General features: G+C 33.9%; 2 protein-coding genes and 1 pseudogene across 7 annotated transcripts in view; 2 read left to right on the top strand and 1 right to left on the bottom strand.

Annotated features, from left to right (window-relative positions):
- LOC149518385 (structural maintenance of chromosomes protein 3-like) overlaps positions 1-21,229 on the bottom strand; it is a 25,785-nt gene extending 4,556 nt beyond the window's left edge. Inside the window, exons 1-6 of one of the 5 annotated variants that reach the window (XR_016342751.1) lie at positions 20,746-21,229; positions 20,573-20,648; positions 19,888-19,926; positions 18,507-18,700; positions 18,268-18,390; positions 17,437-17,571 (exon numbers count right to left, since the gene is read on the bottom strand). Coding sequence is in view for 1 of the 5 variants with exons in the window: in XM_089761985.1 (XP_089618111.1) it covers positions 19,888-19,926; positions 20,573-20,648; positions 20,746-20,760 (130 nt within the window). In the remaining 4 variants the exon portion in view is untranslated. Of the gene's footprint in view, positions 1-17,436; positions 17,572-18,267; positions 18,391-18,506; positions 18,701-18,720; positions 19,436-19,887; positions 20,649-20,745 lie in introns of those variants that run through there. The other 4 variants (XR_016342752.1, XR_016342753.1, XM_089761985.1 and 1 more) reach the window with 4 other exon arrangements.
- Positions 6,879-13,823, top strand: LOC111285850 (uncharacterized; annotated as a pseudogene). Its single transcript, XR_016342602.1, has 10 exons — positions 6,879-6,951; positions 7,042-7,100; positions 7,181-7,419; positions 10,171-10,261; positions 10,367-10,512; positions 11,190-11,433; positions 11,525-11,629; positions 12,195-12,377; positions 12,494-12,698; positions 13,189-13,823. The product of XR_016342602.1 is annotated as an uncharacterized LOC111285850 (transcript).
- On the top strand, positions 14,743-17,591 carry LOC111285011 (uncharacterized). Its single transcript, XM_022874220.2, has 8 exons — positions 14,743-15,369; positions 15,466-15,556; positions 15,676-15,821; positions 15,940-16,183; positions 16,278-16,382; positions 16,526-16,708; positions 16,795-16,999; positions 17,101-17,591. Exons 1-8 carry the CDS (start codon positions 14,939-14,941, stop codon positions 17,589-17,591), a joined length of 1,896 nt encoding a protein of 631 aa, XP_022729955.2. The 5' UTR covers positions 14,743-14,938.
- Positions 21,230-21,313: the final 84 nt, after the last annotated feature.

Raw genomic sequence — 21,313 nt, 5'->3', positions numbered from 1 at the left:
ACTCATTTGATTAGCTATTTTAATGGATGAAAATCTTGGACTTTAAGGTTGAAAATATTTAGTTTTTAGCCTATATATTTTCATGCAATACTAACATTGTAATAAGAAAAATATAGAAGAATAAAATAGTTTTATTCTACATATTTTTTTCATGATATCAGAACACAATCTGAACCTTTGAAAATTTTCACTCAAAGTCCGGTATGGCCAACAGAAAAGAGAGCCCGACGTCGAGGGTTACTTCTAACCCCGGAGCTAGCGTTTCCTAATCACTACAGAACATTACTACTCTTATTCGAACAAGTTCTTTAGCACAAAAAAGTAATTTTCTAAATGTTTTAAGTGTAAAACTAGAGAAATTAAATTCATGAATTGTGAATTTAGAAGCTTCAAAACATATGATTGCAGATGCATCTATATTTAGTAAATACAACCCATGTCATGAAAACTTCACCGTTCGAATTGCTGATGAGTCATTTTCAAAAGTAACCGATACAAGTTCTATTATTATTTCCAAAAAGATAACACTTGATTCTATTTTGTTTGTCTCAAATCTAAGTTGCAATCTACTTTCTATATGCAAATTTATAAAAGACCTTAAGTGTGTTACTAAAATTCTTTCAAATATGTGTGAATTTTAGGATTTGGACTCAGGGAAGATGATTGGCAATGCTAAGATGTGTGCAGGACTCTATATCTTCAAAGCTAATAATTCTAAAAGACAATATCAAAATACTTCTTGTGTGGCTTCATCCTCCAGTAATGATAAAAATAATACTATCATGTTGTGGCACTATCGATTAAGTCATCCAAATTTTGTATCTCAAAAAGTTGTTTCCCCATTATTCAATCAAAATCCTAATAACTTTCAATGTGAAGTCAGCCAACTATTTAAACATACTTGTACCACATATCCTAATCAACCTTACAAATCATCCTATCATTTTTCAATGATACACAGTGATATTCGGGGTCCCTCCAGAATTAATAACATTACTAGCTTAAGATGATTTGTTACATTTATTGACGATCACACCAGGGTTATTTGCGTATTCCTTATAAAGGAAAAATCAAAAATGGGCCAACTATTCTAAAACTTCAACAACATGATCCAAACTCAATTCAAAACCAAAATTCAAGTGTGGAGAACCGACAATGGGAGAGAATACTACAATTTAATTCTTGGATCATATCTAATGAAGCATGGTATAATTCATCGAAACTCATGTGTCGACACTCCTCAACAGAATGGCATTGCTAAAAGAAAGAATCGACATTTGTTGGAAGTTGCAAGATCCCTCATGATGACTGCCCATATACCTAAGCATTTTTAAGGTGACATTGTTCTCACCGCTACATATCTTATAAACAAAATACCTTCTTAAGTCTTAAAATTTCAAAGCCCTTGTCAATCCCTTCTCAATTCCTATCCTCACTTTCAAATCATCTTGTCTATTCCCATTAAAGTGTTTAGATGCACTGTATTTGCTCTTACCAGCCAACAAAACCAAAGCAAATTAGATCCCAAATCCATCAAATGCATATTTCTCAAATACTCCCCGAATCAAAAAAGATACAAGTGTTAGTCACCAATAACAAAGAAATTCTACCATTCCATGAATGTTATCTTTTTTGAAAATCAAACTTGCTTTCTCAAAACTACCATTCAGGGAAAGAATCCGATCACACAGGAATATCTACTTTGGGAAGGTCTTATTACTGAACCACCAAACACTTCTCAAACTCCCTTTCACGTTCAAAATATCCAACCAGATCCTCCAACTCCCTTTCAAGTCCAAAACATCCAACCAGATCCTCCAAGCCCAAAGTCCACACAAAGGAAAACAAACAAAGAATTTATTGTCTATTCACAAAGATTTAAAACTCAAAAGGATCTAAGAGAATGTACACATTCAAAACAAAACCAAGAATCTAAACCAATTTCAGAGATACTTGAAACCTACATAGGTAACACTCTTACTGAATCTAATTCAATTTAATCTTTTGATGATTTCGATCAATCGATTACTCTAAGAAAAGGTGTGAGATCATGTACCCAACACCCAATCTGTAATGTGGTTTCTTATGAAGGTTTTTCACCCAGTTATAGGGCTTTCGTTACCACACTAAACAATATGCAAATTCTCAATAATATTTATGAAGCACTCATGCAACCAAAATGGAAGATAGTTGTTTTGGAATAAATCAAGGCCCTAGAAAAGAACACAACATGATAGATTTCAGAACTAACTAAAAAGAAAAATCCAGTTTGGTGCAAATGGATTTTTACTGTCATGCACAATGCGAATGCAAGTATTAATAGATTCAAAGCTCACCTTGTTGCAAAAAGATTTACTCAATCTTATAACTTTAACCGTAATGAGACATTTGCTCCGATTGCTAAACTTAATTCAATCCGGGTGTTATTATCATTGGCAATAAATCTAGATTGGCCAATCCACCAACTAGATGTCAAAAATGAATTTCTTAATGGTGACCTAGAAGAAGTTTAAATGAAAATCCCTCCAGGATTCAAAAACCAACACAATTTTAGCAAGGTATATGAGCTTCAAAAGTCTTTATATGATCTCAAACAATCCCCATGTGCATTGTTTGATATACTAACAAAAGTGGTAAAAAAGTATGGCTTTTCACAGTGCCAGATCAATCACACCAATATTTGTCAAACATTCACCTGAAGGAAAAATGGCCATTTTTATTGCTTATGTGAATGATATTATTCTTACCGGAGACAATGTGGAAGAAATTAGCAACTTAAAGAACCTCCTAGCCAAAGAATTTGAAATCAAAGATTTGAAACACCTCAAATATTTTCTTGGCATGGAGGTAGCTCGCTCAAGGAATAACATCTCTGTTTCACAGCGTAAGTATGTCCTAGACTTACTAAAAGAAACTGGAATGCTTGGATGCAAACTTGGTAACACCCCTATGGACACAATGAATAAGGTAGGAATGGAAGAAGGAAGTCCACCAACAGATAAGAAAAAATATTAAAAACTTACTGAAAAACTCATCTACCTCTCTCATACATGACAAAATATCAGTTTTTCAATTAACACAATAAGCAGATTCATCAACAACCTAACCAAAGAACACTTAAGGGCTGTGTATCTAATCTTACATTACCTAACAAAGGGTTATTTTTTAAGAAGACATCACACCAAAATTAAGGGTGCAATCGATTGAGTTCGAGCTGATATAGTATTAAGCTCAAGCTTGATCTTGATTCGAAATTTGAGGCTCGAAACTCGACTCAAACTCGATTGAGTTTTATTTTTTTAGCTCAAGCTCGACTCGATATAAAAATCGAGCTACTCAAGCTCGTTTGATTAGGCTTGATTAGCATGTGAAAATAAGCTCGATTCTTATATTCGATAAAAGTTCGATTGTTTATGCTCGAGCTCAAGCTCGAGTACGAGATAGTTTATTAATTAAAATAATTAAAATATATTAAAATATAAAAGATCGATTAGGCTCACAAGCTATTCGAGTCGAGTATAAGAATGCTCGAATTCAGCTCGATCGATAAGTCGAGCTACTCGAACTTGAGCTCGACTCAATAATAATCGAGCCGAATTCGAGTTTTATTCGAATTGAACCCGAGTAGCTTGCGAGTACTAATGTATCATTTACACCTCTAACTAACATGTTGAAATTTACATTGATGTTGATTGGACTAGATCCGTTATTGACTAAAGATCAACTACTGGTTTTTGTACCTATGTGTGGGAAATTTTGGTTACTTAGCGAAACAAGAAGCAATCTGTGGTGGCTAGAAGTAGCGCGGAAGCCGAGTTTCGAGTTATGTCTCATGGCATATATGAGAAAATTTGGCTAAAAAGATTGTTAAGGAAGTTAAAAGTCTCTGCAGAAAAATTCATAAAAATATTCTACAACAACAAAGCTGTCATAAGTATAGCAAAGAATCTTGTTCATAATGATAGGACTAAATGTGTGGAGATTGATCATCACTTCATAAAAAAGAGGATAAATGAAAGAATTGTTAGATTAGTTTATACTCCCACATGCCTCCAAACTGCAGACATACTCACCAAGGCTTTCTCTCGAAATAACTTCAAGAATCTGAAGTCTAAGCTAAGCATGATTGACATCTACCCCCCAGCTCAAGAGGGAGTGTGGAAACCTAATTTTCATTATTACTTGATTAGTTGACTTTGTCTATTTTAGTTAAGTCTTTTATTTTGAGAATAAGGAGTGATTTGGGTAATTACACTAAATCCATTAGATATTTTTCTATTATGTGTAAAGAGTAAATTACTCATTTGATTAGCTGTTTTAATGTATAAAAATCTTGGATTTTAAGGTTGAGAATATTCAATCTTTAACTTATATATTTTCATGTAATTTTAGTATTATAATAAAAAAAATATAGAAGAATGAAATAGTTTTATTTTAGAGATTTCTTCGATAACTCCACTTTTGATGCTTATGTACAGAAGTCGTTTCATCCATCAAGACAAAAACATGCAGCAGCAATTACCTAAGATAGAGAGAACTAACCTTTGCCTCATTGGAGATGGTAGGTCTTGATGGGAATTCAACCTTGCGTGCTTTGATAATTGTGTCGTCACGCAATTATTCTTTATATAATATAAATTACATAATATATAAAATAATATAAAATTAAAATATTTTATATTGAAAAATCAAGTCGAATTGGACATGGAGCTTGAATTATTAAGTTAAAAGCTGGTTTATTAATAATTGATTTAATTGATTAAAATTTATCATTTTCGATGAAGAGATTTAGAATTTGAATATTGTTAAATATGACGAGGATTAAATACTTATCTACCTTAAAATTTCAAAAAAAAAAAAAAAGTTAAGGCCCGATCTATTTTTAAACGAGCTTCTATTTTTTTTTTTTTTGGAGAAACCTGTAACTTCATTCATTAGAAAACATTTCAGGATTTACAATGACCTGGATACAGTCTGGATATTCCTCGATACTGTATGAATCTTCATGAGCATGTAACCCGAGTTTCGTTAAATTGTGGGCAGCCCCATTCCCTCCCTTTCTTGTATGTACTGCTGTACAGTATTTAAACTGTCTAGCGAGAATTTTGATTTCTTCAAGTAATATACCAGTTTGAGAGTTGTCTGGTGCTGTCCTATGGAGTTTGTTAATCAAGGTCAGATTATCGCCTTCTAATATTATTTCAGCAAACCCCATATCTCTTGCTACTTCTAATTCTCTCAGGGTTGCCAGTGTCTCAATAGTAAGTGGTTCGGTTATCCCTGGCCACTTTGAGATATATGTTCCAATAACCATTCCTCTCAGAGTCTCTAATTATCACTACTATTCCCCCATTACCCCCTACCCTTCCTTCCATGTTTACCGCACCATCAAAATTCACCTTGTAGAACCCTGCAGGTGGAGGTTTCCATCCTTGCTGATTTGGTCCCTGTTCCTTCTCCATTTTCTCTTGGACATTTTTGATTTCCTGTTGATAATTCATTGCCCACCAGCTAGATATACTTGGATTTCTTCTCATTTCTCCATGTAGCTCATTATTTCTGTCGTTCCATGCCGTCCATGCACCTATCACTAGTAACTGCCTTTTGTCTTGATTCAGCATGTCTATCGTTTTTTCCAGCCAACTTTTCATTCCTTCTTGTGGCTCGTGTTCCTCGTCCCATTGATATCCTAAGCCATTCCATACCTCCTTAGCGCAGGTACAATCTTTAACTGCATGTGACACTGTTGCACCCGCTAGCCCACACCTACGATATTCTGGGTTGGCAATGAACTTCCTTTGATATAAGTTCTAATTAACCGGTAATATTTCTTAGGCCACTTTCCACAAGAAGATCTTGATTTCTTCTTGATTTTGGTTGGAACTTAGATCGCCCATATACTTCTCCATATGCTTTCCTGCTGGTTCCCTTCCACGTTTCCTTCATGTCCATACAATGACCTATATGCACTCTTGACAGTAAATTCCCCTGAATGATTATAATGCCATATTAACTTGTCAGGGAGACCGATTTGACTGAGTGGCATTGCACATATAGCCTTTGCTTCTGCTTCAGAAAACCTCTCTCTTATAGCATTCTAGTCCCACCATTTTGTTCGTGCATCAACCAACACATCCACAGTCTCCTCCACATCCCAATCACTCCTCTGTGAAGTTGGCTGAAAGTTGTCCATCAACGGGATCCAGTTATCCCTCCATATCCTCACCGTCCTACCGTTCCCAATCTTCCACCTCATACCTTTTTTAAATTTTATTAAAATTATAGAAATAAACGTAGGCTAGCTCTTGTGAGTTGTCTCCTAAATAAAATACATAAGTCAACCCAGCTTGACCAAGCCAAATGTTTGTGTTTTAAGGTAACAAATTAGGAGGTTTAAATGCATATTTAATGTATAAATGATGAACATAATAAGATAAATAATATGATTTGATTAAATTATATTATCTTATTTTATATTTAATATGTTAAAAGATTATAAGTAAAGATAATTGTTATCACGAATAAGATCTAATAATTTTTTATTAGTTAAATTAATTTGAATTTATAATTTTTTATTAAAATATAATTCAAATTTGTTTAGCAAAAATATATAATTTGAATTTAAAATAATTTTATGATTAAAATTTGTAATTTTTATACTAATATGATAACAGTGTTCTTAAGACACTCATCAAAATCTTATAATAATTAATTCAAATAATTAAATGACTTTTAATTTGAGATTATTGTTTTAGATTAAAAAATATTAATTGACATCTTTTATTATTGTTAAAAGATTATTGGTTTATTGGTATAAACCAAATCATCTTTTAACAATCTTTAGTATGTCCTCATTTTAATTTTCACATTTTTTTCAAATGGTTTATGCATCTCATTTGTTCTATGATTACATTCCTTGTTTTTCTATTCGTTGGAAATCCAATATGATTTGTTCAATTGTTTCCTTTTACCCGTGGATTTATACATTTGCCAAATATACGTTTAATTGAATATGTTAACTTTTTCATTTCTTATTTATAGTTAAACGGATCTGTTATGAGCAAATAAATCCACTTATAAAATTTTTAAACTTGCAATCGGTGTGTAAGACAATAAGCTTTTATTTGCTTATATTTATCTAAATTGTTGTCTTGCTTACGCTGTTTTTTATGAAATTGAGTTGTGTTGTAAACGGAGGTTGTATGGTTTGTGTGGGTGTGTTATAAGTGGTGGAGGGAGTGTACCTGCCCCAAAAGCTACTCCTGAGACTTGGATTAAGATGGTGAACTCAATGCAAGAGGGGTCTTTATCCACCCGTCTTGGGATTCCCATGATATATGGGATTGATGCAGTTCACGGCCACAACAATGTATATAAGGCCACTATTTTTCCTCATAACATTGGTCTTGGAGTGACCAGGCAAGTTATATATCTTGAGCCAAACATGTTCAAATTTTTTTATCATTCAAGGTTGTACATTTTGCTTGAGGTATGGACTTTTAATTTTAATTTGCCATATAAAAGGCTTTTATCCAATCTTGTGTTAAGTGTCTGTAATACCTCAGCCCAAATAATAATTGGGCTAAATTAATATTAAAGCCCATCAATTTATTAAGACATTATTTAGTAAAAAAAAAAAAAAGCTGAAGTATTAGATGAAAAAAAACCTACCTATCGTGAAACAGAAAAGAAATAGAGTTCTTCTTCCTTATCTTCCTTAAGGTTAGAGAATATGAAAAATTAAGTTGGAGATTCACAATCACATGCTACAATCAAGTTAATCCTTTAAAGGTGAGTACATGCTCTCTTTTTATTTGAAAAGAAATATCAAATTGATTGCTATTATTTGGAGTTGAAGTTTTGAGAGAAAAAATTATGAAATCCTTCATTAATCTTGATGATCTATTTGGGTAAATTACTAGTCTTTGTTTATTTCATGTTCTTAAGATTTATTGATGATTATTGAATGGAGTTTGAAGGCTGAAAGTAAGGATTTGAGTTTTTAAAGATTGTAGGAGAAATTCTATTTTTAGATGAGATATTGTGATCTGTAATAATGAATTAAAATAAAATTTTGCATTAATGGATAGATTATTGCTGTGATTATTATATATCATTGGAAAGCATGTTGAATCTAGTTTCTAATGAAACAAACGAAAGTCAAATCCGAATTTCTTATGAAGAGTTGTCTAATTTTAACTTAAGGATATGCAGGTTGTAAGACAATAGCATCAGGGTTGAATTACGAAATTCTTCTTAATTTGTATTTAAGGATTTACAGATTAAGCCATATATGTTTGGAAAGCTTATTGAGTCTACTTTCCATTGAAACAAGCGGAATTGAATTTGGAGTTTCTTTTGAATAAATATATAATTTTTATTAGAAGGTACACAGTCTGTTTGACAGTAGTATATGACGTGGATTTCAAAAATTGTTATAATTAATCTACAAGGAATTACGAGGTGTGCCATATATGGTTCAAAAGCTTTTTAAGTCTAGTTTCTAACGCATTAAAGAGATCATAATTCCGATTTGGATATATTGAGATATGACTGTTTTAATGAAAAGATGTTAGACTGTCAGTATTAATTAGTTAAGTTAACCCTTGGTGGAACTTAGTTGATTTTTGTATAAATGGTCTTAAAAAGGGTTGATTAAATTCTGATATGTTGAAATGATCTTGGATAGGCCATTAATTATTTTGGGGGAAAAACTAAGTGGTGAAATCGAATGGAGGTAAGTAAAATCTCACACACTTTGCTTGTTTTCGAAACTATGTATATATGTATGTTTCTAATTGAATGAATATTTTATTTCATTATTTTCAATGTATGAAAATAGGATCAAGCATATGATTATTTTATGTTTCTTTATATAAACGATGGATTATACTTATGAATGAAATGAGAAAATGATTTATGTTTAAAGAATGATTTTATGATAGCTACGTTTTTATATCCTTGGGAAGTGAGATCATCGACACCAGAACTAGTTTTACGACCCTCGCTAACGGGTAATAGTAGTTAGCAAAGACATAATCATACGACCCTGGCTAACAGGTAATAGTAGTTAGTGTAAGCCCTGGCTAACGGGTTATAATAGTTAGCAATGATCATGAGAATGAAATTGTCGATATGGCCAATATCACGAGTTATAGCAGTGACCGTAGCTAACGATAAATGAATGATAATGATGATTTATGATGATTTTAATGATTGATACATGATTTGGTTTGATTATGATATTTGAATGATAGCATATTTTGTAATAATTTATGAAGTGACATATTTTGATATTAATTTATGAATTTATAAAATATTTGACAAAACAATGATCTTGAAAATGTTTTGATATTATGATTTGATGAATGTTTTGAATGATCTATATGATGTGTAAGAAAACGATGCTTGATCTGGTAAGGTGTATGAGCCTATATTTACGGAGTTGTGGTTTGCTCATTCCCTTTTTACTTTTTCTTTACAGATGACTAAGTGATAAGTTTGGTTAGTCTTGTGTGAAACTAAAAGATGAAATGAGAAAGATTACTTAGTCGTTGGAGAATATGTTGGCCAATGAGATCTTAAGAGATAGTTTTGTATTTCATACGGTTTGTATTTGGATATATAAAGATGTATTACCAGTTGGATTAAAGATATGTATTTTATTTGGTAGATTATTTTATTGAAGAATTTTAGAATGTTTAAGAAAGAAGACTTCTTATTACTTTGAGATTTTTTTCAAGGTAATATGACCGTATTACGTCTTGATCTCGGGGCGTGACAGTGTCTTTGAGATTCAAATCGCTTGACCTGCATTGACCGGAATGGTATTAAATTTGGAGGATGAAATTTTGAGCAATTTCAAATTGCATTGTCCTTAAAATAATCAAATGATGTTCCCATAAATTTGGTATTCTACATTACTCTGCTTTTTGAAATATCAAGAAGATGGGCAACATTCTGTGAATTTCCAGAATGAAGAATAATGAGAAAGTTTAAAGTGACATTTGAGTTTTCATACCCTATCAATCAAACAGGTGGACATATTGCTGAAGTTTGAATGGAATGCCTAGGGGTGCTTTCTTTCTGCTTTGCCTGTCTACTAAAGTCAAATCCATAGTTCTATGATTCTTTGTTGGAATCATTTAGTCACTTTTATTTAATCTGCAGGGATCCTCAATTTATCAAGAAGATTGGAGATGCAACTGCTCTCGAAGTTAGAGCAACAGGAATCCCCTATGTTTTTGCTCCATGCATTGCGGTAATTAAACACGGGAACATGCTTGAATACTGAATATTGTGAAAAGCCTACATCATGTGTACTAATTGTTGGTTTTTTTTTACTTCTGTTGTCAATCTTTCACAGGTTTGCAGGTATCCCCGGTGGGGTCGATGCTATGAAAGCTACAGTGAGGATCATAAGATTGTTCAATTAATGACTGAGATTATACCCGGTTTACAAGGAGACCTCCCTTACGATTCTAAAGAGGGTGTTCCCTTTGTTGCTGGAAAGTAAGAGTCTTTACCATAAACGGCCACTTATAATTCTAGTGTCCCTACTTAGGGAAATATTACTTTTGATGGCAATTTCCCAAATGACAAGTGTGCCATATTTGTCTTAAACTTTTTGGACATCTTTAGGTGTAATCACATGGCAAGCTTTCATTGTCCACCATTTAGTCATCTAAATATAAAACATGACTTGAATAACTATAGCAAAGTGCTATTTCCACCAAACTCTTCAATATCATAACTTGTTAGTTAGATGAGGTTACGTCTTGCTATATTGGTTAGCTATCTAGTGCTTTATGTAGAAGGCAGGGTAAAACTCAAGCAAAATGTTAGCCATAGCTTCTATATTCAAGCTTTATGTATTTTGCTATTTTTGTACATTTATTTCCTTTTTTTTTTCTTTGGTTCTGCATTACATTTGGTAGCACAAACTCCAGTTTAGTACAACATAGAAAATTCTATTTACTGCTTTACCTGATTTAGCATATGGATAGCTGCTGAAGTCTGCTGCTGCGAAGAAGGGTATCATGTTAAAATAGTCATGAAGATTTATTGGTTCCCCTAATGTACATTTTAAAATTAGGCATGAAGTCATTGATCAAATTGGTCGGATTAAGTTTAAATTTTTAACTTTGCAAGTAAGAATTTCCCCCAATCAATTTAATTTCTTTATCTAGGAAAAAGGTGGCAGCCTGTGCTAAGCACTATTTGGGGGATGGAGGTACGACAAAGGGCATAAATGAGAACAATACGGTGATTAGCTTGAAAGGATTACTCAGCATCCACATGCCTGCATATCTTAACTCTATTAGAAAGGGTGTTGCAACAATTATGGTATCCTATTCTAGCTGGAATGGGAAAAAGATGCATGCTAATCGTGATCTTGTGACCGGGTTCCTGAAAAACAAGCTTAAGTTCAGGGTAACAAAATCGACTTGAACTAAATTTGTCCCTGCTCACTAAAATCAGTATAAAGCATTTGATTTGACACATTTCTTTGGGTGTATTTCAGGGTTTTGTTATAACAGATTGGCAGGGTCTTGATAGGATTACCTCTCCTCCACATGCTAACTACTCTTATTCTGTAGAAGTTGGAGTTGGTGCTGGGATTGATATGGTCAGTCAAAATTTAGTATTATTTTCTATGTCATTCAATTAAAAAATTTGATGCGACCATTGTACCAATTTTTATTTAACATATGGTAATTTTCAAGTTGGATTTTGTGTAATTCCTCCGATCTACATTAGAAAATATGAAGATCTACTATGGTATATAGATTTAATATAACAGTTCTGAGGTTTCTTTTGTGAGATAAAATCGTAAGACCTTCGACTCAAAACGAACAATACCTTGCAGGTTTGATACAAGTCTCCACGATTAATATCAATGTAGTTACCAGTAAAAATGTGGGAGCCACCTCTAGAATCTTAGAGAGTGAGAGCTAAATGTTACACAGTGAGAGCCACCTCTAGATTCTCAATACTTAGTGTGATCATGATTTGATGTGTAATGTATAGGGTTTGACGAGGACATTAAACTTTAATGGGTAGAGATTGTAATATATATATAAAGACTCAATCCCATATTTGTGAGACAAAACCACGAAACCTTGAAGCATATAAGATTCTTATATTCACCTTTCTCGCTTTTGTTAAATAATGCAATCTTGGGTTTTGTGCAGGTCATGGTTCCTTTTAACTTCACAGAGTTCATTGATGACCTAACCTATCAAGTTAAGCACAATATCATTCCCATGAGCAGGATTGATGATGCCGTACAGAGGATCTTGAGGGTAAAATTTGTCATGGGTCTCTTTGAGAATCCAATGGCTGATGACAGCCTGGCTAACCAACTTGGGAGTCAGGTAAATGGAATCTATTCTATTGTTATAAATGGACTTGGATGCTCTTCATTTATCATCATTTATGGATGAAGAAGGAATCAAATAGACTTTACTAAATGATAATGTGTTTTGAACAGGAACACAGAGAGTTAGCAAGGGAAGCTGTGAGGAAAAGTCTTGTCCTATTGAAGAATGGTGAGTCTGCTGATAAGCCATTGTTACCCCTTCCCAAGAAAGCAACTAAGATATTAGTTTCTGGAAGTCATGCTGATAACTTGGGCTATCAATGTGGAGGCTGGACCATTACATGGCAGGGTCTTAGTGGCAATGATCTCACGAGTGGTACGTTCTAAATTTACAATTAAACAACTAAAACATATCGGTCTTGTTGGCCCAAAGGTTTTGAGGAATAAATTGATCCAGAAAAACATTTCAGTTTTATTGTTGCCTCTGTTAAACATGGTGACATGCTTGGAACTTGATAGAACAGGATATGAGAGCCATTTGATCAATTATAAAGATGTCAAGCACTGATTTCACCATCTGAAATCAATCCAAGTGGTAACTGTCATTTGAACTATTGTGAGAATTTGCCAGTGTTATTAACAACTCTATCTCAAGGGTTAGCTAAAATTGAAATGGATTCACTTCGGCTGAGTTGAGTTTAATCATTGTTGAAGCCCATATTTACTTTGTCTTATGGTCTCGGGTATCATGGAAGAAACAATCTGTCAGAAAGATGCAGACTAATTGTTAACAGCTAGGGTTAATGGAAAATTTCTCCATGATGTTAACTTAGAATGATTTGACAGAATACAATCTGCATGAACAGGTACCACTATCCTCCAGGCTATTAAAAATACGGTTGATCCAACCACTCAAGTTGCCTACAGTAAGAACCCTGATGCAGACTTTGTCAAGTCCAACAAATTCTCTTATGCCATTGTTGTTGTGGGAGAACCCTCTTATGCAGAAACAAATGGTGGCAGCCTGAATCTTACAATATCCGAACCTGGTCCAAGCACTATATACAATGTTTGTGGGGCTGTGAAATGTGTTGTTGTGGTCATCTCTGGCCGGCCAGTTGTCATGTAGCCCTACCTCTCATCAATTGATGCACTTGTAGCTGCTTGGCTTCCAGGGACTGAGGGCCAAGGTGTTGCTGATGTTCTGTTTGGTGACTATGGGTTCACCGGCAAGCTTGCAAGGACATGGTCCAAGACTGTCGACCAGCTCCCCATGAATGTTGGCGATCCACATTACGACCCTCTCTTTCCATTTGGATTTGGTTTGACTACTGAACCTACCAAGCACAACTAAAATCACTTGAGAGCTTGAGCTTGCTGCTTTGTATGATTTTTTCCTATTTTTACATGGTAGGAACTCTGATTATTTCCCCTCATCATTGAAGGAGTTAACAATTTCTACTTATTAATCTTTCTATCAAGTTGTCGAGAAACATCTAACAGGGGCGACAATTTTTTTTTCAAACTTTCTCTTATTGAAATTCATGGTTCAAAACCGTCTCGGTTGTATCAAATGATTTACGTAAACTTGTATTTTTCCCTTTTTATTACCCTCCAAAGGGCAGATGTGTTGATTTCTGCCGCCCTTATCAGAAACAATCAAATAAGTTGGAGTATCTCATCACAAATTTTCCTAAAAATAAATGTTAGTTTTTTTTAGCGCAGATTACTCATTGATTCACAAGTAGTATGGAATTATAATAACCAACAAATCTATAAACATTTATCTATTATGAGTAGTCCATTGAAAAACAATTTTAGCATTTCTCTATCTCTTAAATCATCCCACATATAGTTTTTTTAGATCATATCACATAATCAAAAAATCAACGAGAGTTTTACCAATATTTAAATTTGCTGTTGGACTTGGGTTAAAAGAAACATGTATTCATTTTAAGGAAAAAAAAAAAAAAAAAAAAACCTCTCCAAATCTATCCGTAATTAACATCGTCAGAATATTTGATTAGTAGTTGGTGCATTATCCATCAAAACAAATCTAAACAGATCAAAAATTCTAGGTAACCTATATAATTTTCTATTATCCAAAAGTTCAAATTACTATCTGTTTGTGTTTATCTAAAATTTGAACTTCCAATATCCTTATTCCATAACAACATTATCACCATGAATCCCGCTTCACTTCTATTTCTTTTATTGAACTATAAAAGCTTAAACAGACTCCATCAGGATTTTTCAGCTATCTATTAACTATCAATTTAAGGTTGATTTTCCCTTTTTTTTTCCCTTATTGTAAACATTTTCATAGCAAGTTTTGAATATAATTGATGTTGCAGCTTAAATTATTCAGCAGTTTTTCTTAAAGGGTCATTTGATTTTGTTTTTGGAAACAAAATTTTACATTCTTTTCGATATCTTTTCAATTCAATAGTTTAGCAATTGAAGTTTGTTGTTTATTTTGAATATAAGAGGCTCAAGTTTCATTAATAATTTACATTCACTTTTTGTTTTCCTCTTGTTTTAGACATTGAATCTGTAAAGATTGATCTGAATATAAATTCAATTGTTACAGAGCCAACGAGATCATAAAGCAAAAAAATGGCAAAAATATCAGTACCCTTAGTGGGATTTCTCCTATTCAGTTTCTTGACAATCACGGTACAAGCAGGAACTGGATACATGAAGTACAAGGACCCTAAGCAACCCATTAACAAGCGGACTCAGGACCTCATGCAACGAATGACTGTTGAAGAAAAAGTTGGTCAGATGGCACAACTTGACCGTACTCAAGCCACTCCAAAGATCATGAAGGACTATGGAATTGGCAGTGTCCTAAGTGGAGGAGGAAGCGTGCCAGGCCCTCAGGCCACCCCACAGGATTGGATCAATATGGTTAATGCTTACCAAAATGGTTCACTTTCAACCAGGCTTGGGATCCCAATGATTTATGGCATTGATGCTGTTCATGGACATAACAATGTTTATAAGGCCACTATATTCCCTCATAACGTTGGCCTTGGTGCAACAAGGTAAGACCTTCCCATATTTTCAGTTAAGTTTCTGTCAAAACTTTTCATAGATGATTCTATATTTTGTGGTTACAACATGATATTTCTTGTATATAGGGATCCTGAGCTTGTAAAGAGGATTGGTGCTGCAACAGCTCTTGAAGTTAGAGCTACCGGCATAAATTATGTATTTGCACCCTGCATTGCGGTAAAAGGATGATTGACCATCAGTTCTGCATGGTTTTCTATCAAGAGAAATACATTCCAACTTCTTCAATTTTTACAAAATTGAAGGGTTGTTGATTTGTTAATCTTCTTGAATGATAGGTTTGTCGAGATCCTAGATGGGGTAGATGTTATGAAAGTTACAGTGAAGATCCAAAGATCGTCAAGGAAATGACAGAAATTATAGATGGATTGCAAGGGGAACTTCCTAAGAATTCACCCAAGGGTGTTCCTCACATTGGCGGAAAGTAAGTTAACAGGCAAAATACATATATCAAATTCTGAGAAGGTGGTTGATACAGTTCGCTTTGCTCTTTCATTAATTTCATCTAACTGAAACCATTTTTCTATTGTGTTTTGGAAAAGGGACAAGGTTGTGGCTTGTGCCAAGCACTTTGTGGGAGATGGTGGTACAACCAAGGGGATCAATGAAAACAACACTGTGATTGATAGGCATGGTTTGCTTAGCATTCACATGCCAGCTTATTATGATTCCATCATTAAGGGAGTGGCAACAGTTATGGTTTCCTACTCCAGCTGGAATGGAGAGAAAATGCACGCTCACCGTGATCTTGTCACCAATTTCCTCAAGGGCACCCTTAGATTCAGGGTAAATTTTACTGGACTCTAGTTAAGTTAGATCACAAATTAATAAAACTGGAGTAAAACATTGCTTTTGATCTTTTTTTATGTGCAAATTGCAGGGCTTTGTCATCTCTGATTGGCAGGGTATTGATAGGATTACAGATCCTTCCCATTCAAACTATACACATTCAGTTCTAGCTGGAGTCCAAGCTGGCATTGACATGGTGAGTGGCTCTGACCAGTTTGAATTTTATTTTATTTATTTATATTTTTGTTTTTCTTCTTACTTAAGAATAAACTTGTCAATTATGCCTAATGTTATCAATGCAAATTTTAGTTTGAAAGTGTTGTTTTGCCTGTTTTTCAGGTTATTATTCCCTTCAATCATACCGAGTTCATTGATACTTTGATCAGACTTGTTAAAAACAATTTCATTCCAATGAGCCGTATTGATGATGCTGTTAGGAGGATTTTGAGAGTCAAATTCAAACTTGGTTTATTCGAAAATCCCATGGCTGATGAAAGCTATGTTGGTCATCTTGGAAGCCAGGTTATTATCCAATATGTTTTTCCTGCGATTCAATTAACAATAAGACAAGCTTACAGGTAGCAAGATTTATGTGTTTTCTGTTACAGGCTCATAGAGATTTGGCAAGGGAAGCTGTCAGAAAGTCGCTTGTTTTGTTGAAGAACGGAGAAAATGCTGATAATCCTATGCTACCTCTTCCCAAGAAGTCATCTAGGATCCTGGTTGCTGGAAGCCATGCCGATAATTTGGGCAATCAATGTGGTGGTTGGACTATCTCTTGGCAAGGACTTGGCGTAAACAACCTCACTGCTGGTAACCGTTATTCTCTCTTAGCTTTCAATACTAGAAGATGGCAACATTACCAAACAAGTAATTTAGTTTTCAACAAAAGTGTTAATGTCCTTAATCAACAGGAACTACCATTCTCAAAGGAATTAAAGCGGCTGTTGATCCGAGCACAGAAATTGTCTATAAAGAGAACCCTACCGCTGATTTTGTCAAATCTAACAACTTCTCCTATGCCATTGTCGTTATTGGTGAGCCTCCTTATGCTGAGGGATATGGGGACAATTTGAACTTGACAATCCCAGACCAAGGTCAATATACTATGTACAATGCGTGCGCCAACATCAAGTGTGTGGTTGTTCTAATTTCCGGAAGACCTCTGGTGGTAATGCCCCATCTTGAACAAGTAGATGCACTTGTTGCTGCATGGCTGCCAGGGTCGGAAGGCCAAGGAGTCGCTGATGTTCTTTTTGGAGACTACGGATTCACTGGGAAACTGCCTCGTACCTGGTTCAAGACTGTAGAACAGCTCCCAATGAATGTTGGTGATCCTCGTTATGACCCTCTGTACCCATTTGGTTTTGGCCTGACCACCGAACCTGTCAAGTCAACAAACTAGTCTCAGGTTTCTTGTCTCAATGGTCGTAGTCTATAGTTAACAGTTTTGTTTTTGGACTTTCTCTTTTCCGAATCCTTTTCTCAATAACTACCAGTTAATGCCATTATTACAATGAAAGAGGTTTAGTTTGCTATTGTTATGGAATATAATTGTAGTATTAGAAGGCATCCTATTTATAAATAATTTTTTATATTTATCTACTGCACATTTTTTATTTTTAGGAAAAGTTTGAAAATATAAAAAAAAAAAATTAAGAAACAATGACTTATTTTAAGAACCAAAAATACAAGCAAAAAGCCATATATGTTGTGCCTCAAAGAAAATATTGACAGAAGCCCACAACCAGAATTGAAAAGTAACTGCTGTAAATTTTTTAAGACAAAACGAAAATGAATTAATTTTAAAAGATAAAGAAACTTCATTTAACAATAGCCACTCAATCTATCATATCATCAATTGTTTATGCAAGAATCTACCGTTCACAATTGTTATGACATAAAATTTTAAATTATGATTAATTATTATAATGCAATAATTATAAATGATATGTTCCAACCACTAAGCAATTTCAATGCTGCCAATTTCAATGCTAACAAAGCTTGGCGCCCCTAAGGCAACATATAACATATTTAATCATTCACATTCTAGTAAGGGTAAAAATTATTGAGTAACGTACAGCCCTAAGATTTCACAGGACATCTCTCCAGTCCGTATAGCATCTATTCTTTGGACGGCATCCCAACAGATTGTTTTCGGAATTTTTCTATACATGCCAACGATCAACAGTCAACCTGGAGAACTGAAAAAAAGGGTAAAGAGACGGTACAAATTTAAAGGTGGGAGTATCGTTAAAAAAAAAAAAAAACTCACGCTTGCCTACTAGTAAACGTACAAATAACAAGAATAGCTTCCAACCTTTATCAGTATTGTGAGACTGACCGTGCTCAATAAAATCTAATGCATCTTCCTTGGAGACAACATTAACAAGGCTCACCCGTTTTTATGTGTCTAACCATAAATCTGATCTGCAACTTTGATAAGCTCTGGCAGAAATGTGGTGGTGGTTATGAATTGTATATTTGCCATGTCTGCTAGACGTTGAATCATATCTACACAACAAGTAATTAAGGATCCAGCAGCAAGTCAAAATTATTCATCTCGACTTGCATTTAGAAACAAAGAAAAGACATGGGGGGCATAGTTCACATATACAAGATTTATACAAGACAAACCAAATGCTAACAAAACAAAACGAGACAAACCAAATGCTATCAAAACAAATCGAGATTAGGTGAACGTAAATGAAAGGAACTGTAGAAAATGAAAAATTAATAACAGCTACTTAATCAGCTAATACTGTAAAGACAAATCAACATGCCAAGGGAACACATTCTGTTTAAAGACATTTCTAAACACTATGAAACAAATGAATTCTGCAGGCTTTTTTTCCTCGTGTATTCTTCCTTACCATGGCATAAAGTTTGAGCAGCAAAAAATAAAAACCATGCAGTCTACTGTGTATAATACTAATTTCTTTTGTTTAATTACTAAAAGAAACGAGAAGGACACACTTCCACAGCAATGCACACTGCAGTCACAAATGCATTGATCCAATTGACCTGACTTGACCTATACCTGAATTGCCTTTATTCAATTTGACTAACTTTACCCATTTAAAGAAAATACGCAAGCAACCTAAACATTTATTGATGCAAACAAAACTGAAACCGAACCCAACCTGCCAAATTGCCACTTTTACTCCAAACAGCAGTTTGGTTCAACTCCTCATGGAGACAGCTTCCAGTACTAGTTAATCAATCATGGAAGGTACTTTATGGATGGAACTGCAAAGAGCAAAAGGTTTATATTGCAGCAATCGATGCTCAAGAAAAGGTGCAACATCTTTTGGGCTAAATTGTGTATCCCTTAACAAGACAACTGTATGATTCAAGTTCCTCATTCTGGGTTCTAGGATGGTCATGAATTATCAAAAACAATCTCCACAAAGGCAGATAAAACCTGGTGTCCTGCACCTCTCTCTTTGATTTTGACATATATTAAAATTAAAGAATGAAAGATCCACATCAAAACAGTTTAAAATGAAGATATGTATTCTGAAACATGCGTGTACGTAGTAATGCATGCCCATCTTCACTTCACAGATTCTGGAAGAGGTCACTCAAAACAAAACGGATTGCTAAAATAAAAGCCCAAAGAGCAAGTTCAATGTCACTTGGATTCAAGAAACACCAGTCAACAAATAGATGTGAAGTAATATAATGAAAAGTGCAATTACCATGGAAAAAGTTCGTTTTGCCAGAACCATTTGCACCAACTGCAGAAGCCATCATTTAAATAAATACCAAATGTTAGATATGATATTAACTAATTTAAATAGTGCAAAGTCAAAAATGATAACAGATTATAACTCAGACATCAAGGAAGACAGACCAAAAGATTTTACTGGACACAGAGAGACACACGCAAAAGAAAAGAATATGTACATGTCCATAAAAGCAAAGTGCAATTATTTATTTACTTCAAAGTGTAATAAGACCACCTTAAAAACCACATGGGTAACCTTGGTCGCAAATAAAGATCAAAATGTTCTCCACGATCTTCATGCTATAATTACAATATAAAGTTTATTTTCTTTAATAATGGGGGAATTTTCCACACACACACGATAAATTAAGGACATTCTTCCAACCGAATGCGGAAGAAAAATGATGCCCATGCAGATTCTAAACCAAAATTACCACCAATATAAAATTCATGTAACTATCTGATTATTTAATATTTTTCAGAGTCCAAAGAATATTATTTGTAAAAAATATGTTGATCACTTCTCATACAACTAAATCAGCATACCTTTAAAATCACAAAAATATGAAACAACTAAATCAGATCATCCTCTATAGTTGCCTTCAACAAGCAAAGAAAAAAAATCACCTGGTAACTTTAAGTAAATACAACATTACCAACACAATTAACTTTTGGACTGAACGGCTCAGTCGCAATCTGCTCCCTGTAGCTTTTGAAACCTTCTATGATGACCTATAATAATAATAATAATAATAAAATCTTCAAAAAATGAACTGAATGCAGGAATTTCAAAGTTAATAAGCCAAATGTACCAAAAAATAGGGATTACCTGTTTTATGAACATGATGAACTACCAAAGTAGCTACCTCTGTAAGAGAATTAGGAAGAAAAGAGGGTCAGTAACAATTAGCAAAAATAATAGATAGTGATACATTACTATAATTTGAGTTCATGTGCTTCAAAGAGGAAAATGGAAAGAAAGGAATTTGACTTGCAGTGGAAAATGGAGGATTGAAGGCGGTTGATTTTTTTTTTTTTCTTTCTCGTTTATTTGGTTGCTCAGCTTTTACAGGAGGGTGTGCGGTGCGCAGGTTAAGGGGCGCGCGCATACAAAATTTTGATATAGGGAAAAAAAAAAAAAAAAGGGCACAATTGACTAAAACGTTTTACAATGAAGAGCATGTTTTTTTTCTTTTCAACATGATTTTTTAGTCTTGGCCAACTATGACTATATTTTTATTAATTTTAATATATTAAAAGATTAACAAAATGCTTAATATCTGATAAAAAATTCATAATATAAATTTCTAACAAGAGAGGAACGTGTTTAAATATAGATACTATGGCTATTTAAGTCAATTTTTTCATCTCTATTATAAGTTGATTTTACAAATTAA

The sequence above is a fragment of the Durio zibethinus genome, chromosome 6, assembly GCF_047325235.1.
Source record: "Durio zibethinus cultivar Kanyao isolate XHJ-2024 chromosome 6, ASM4732523v1, whole genome shotgun sequence".
Lineage (NCBI taxonomy): Eukaryota > Viridiplantae > Streptophyta > Magnoliopsida > Malvales > Malvaceae > Durio > Durio zibethinus.
This window is presented reverse-complemented; position numbering and strand designations above follow the sequence as displayed.

Excerpts from the sequence above, each read along its gene's own strand:
- LOC111285011 (XM_022874220.2), top strand. The coding sequence starts at position 14,939 with ATGGCAAAAATATCAGTACCCTTAGTGGGATTTCTCCTATTCAGTTTC. Across the intron at positions 15,370-15,465 it reads GTTGGCCTTGGTGCAACAAG|GGATCCTGAGCTTGTAAAGA; the intron begins GTAAGACCTTCC and ends TCTTGTATATAG. Across the intron at positions 16,383-16,525 it reads TCCAAGCTGGCATTGACATG|GTTATTATTCCCTTCAATCA; the intron begins GTGAGTGGCTCT and ends CCTGTTTTTCAG.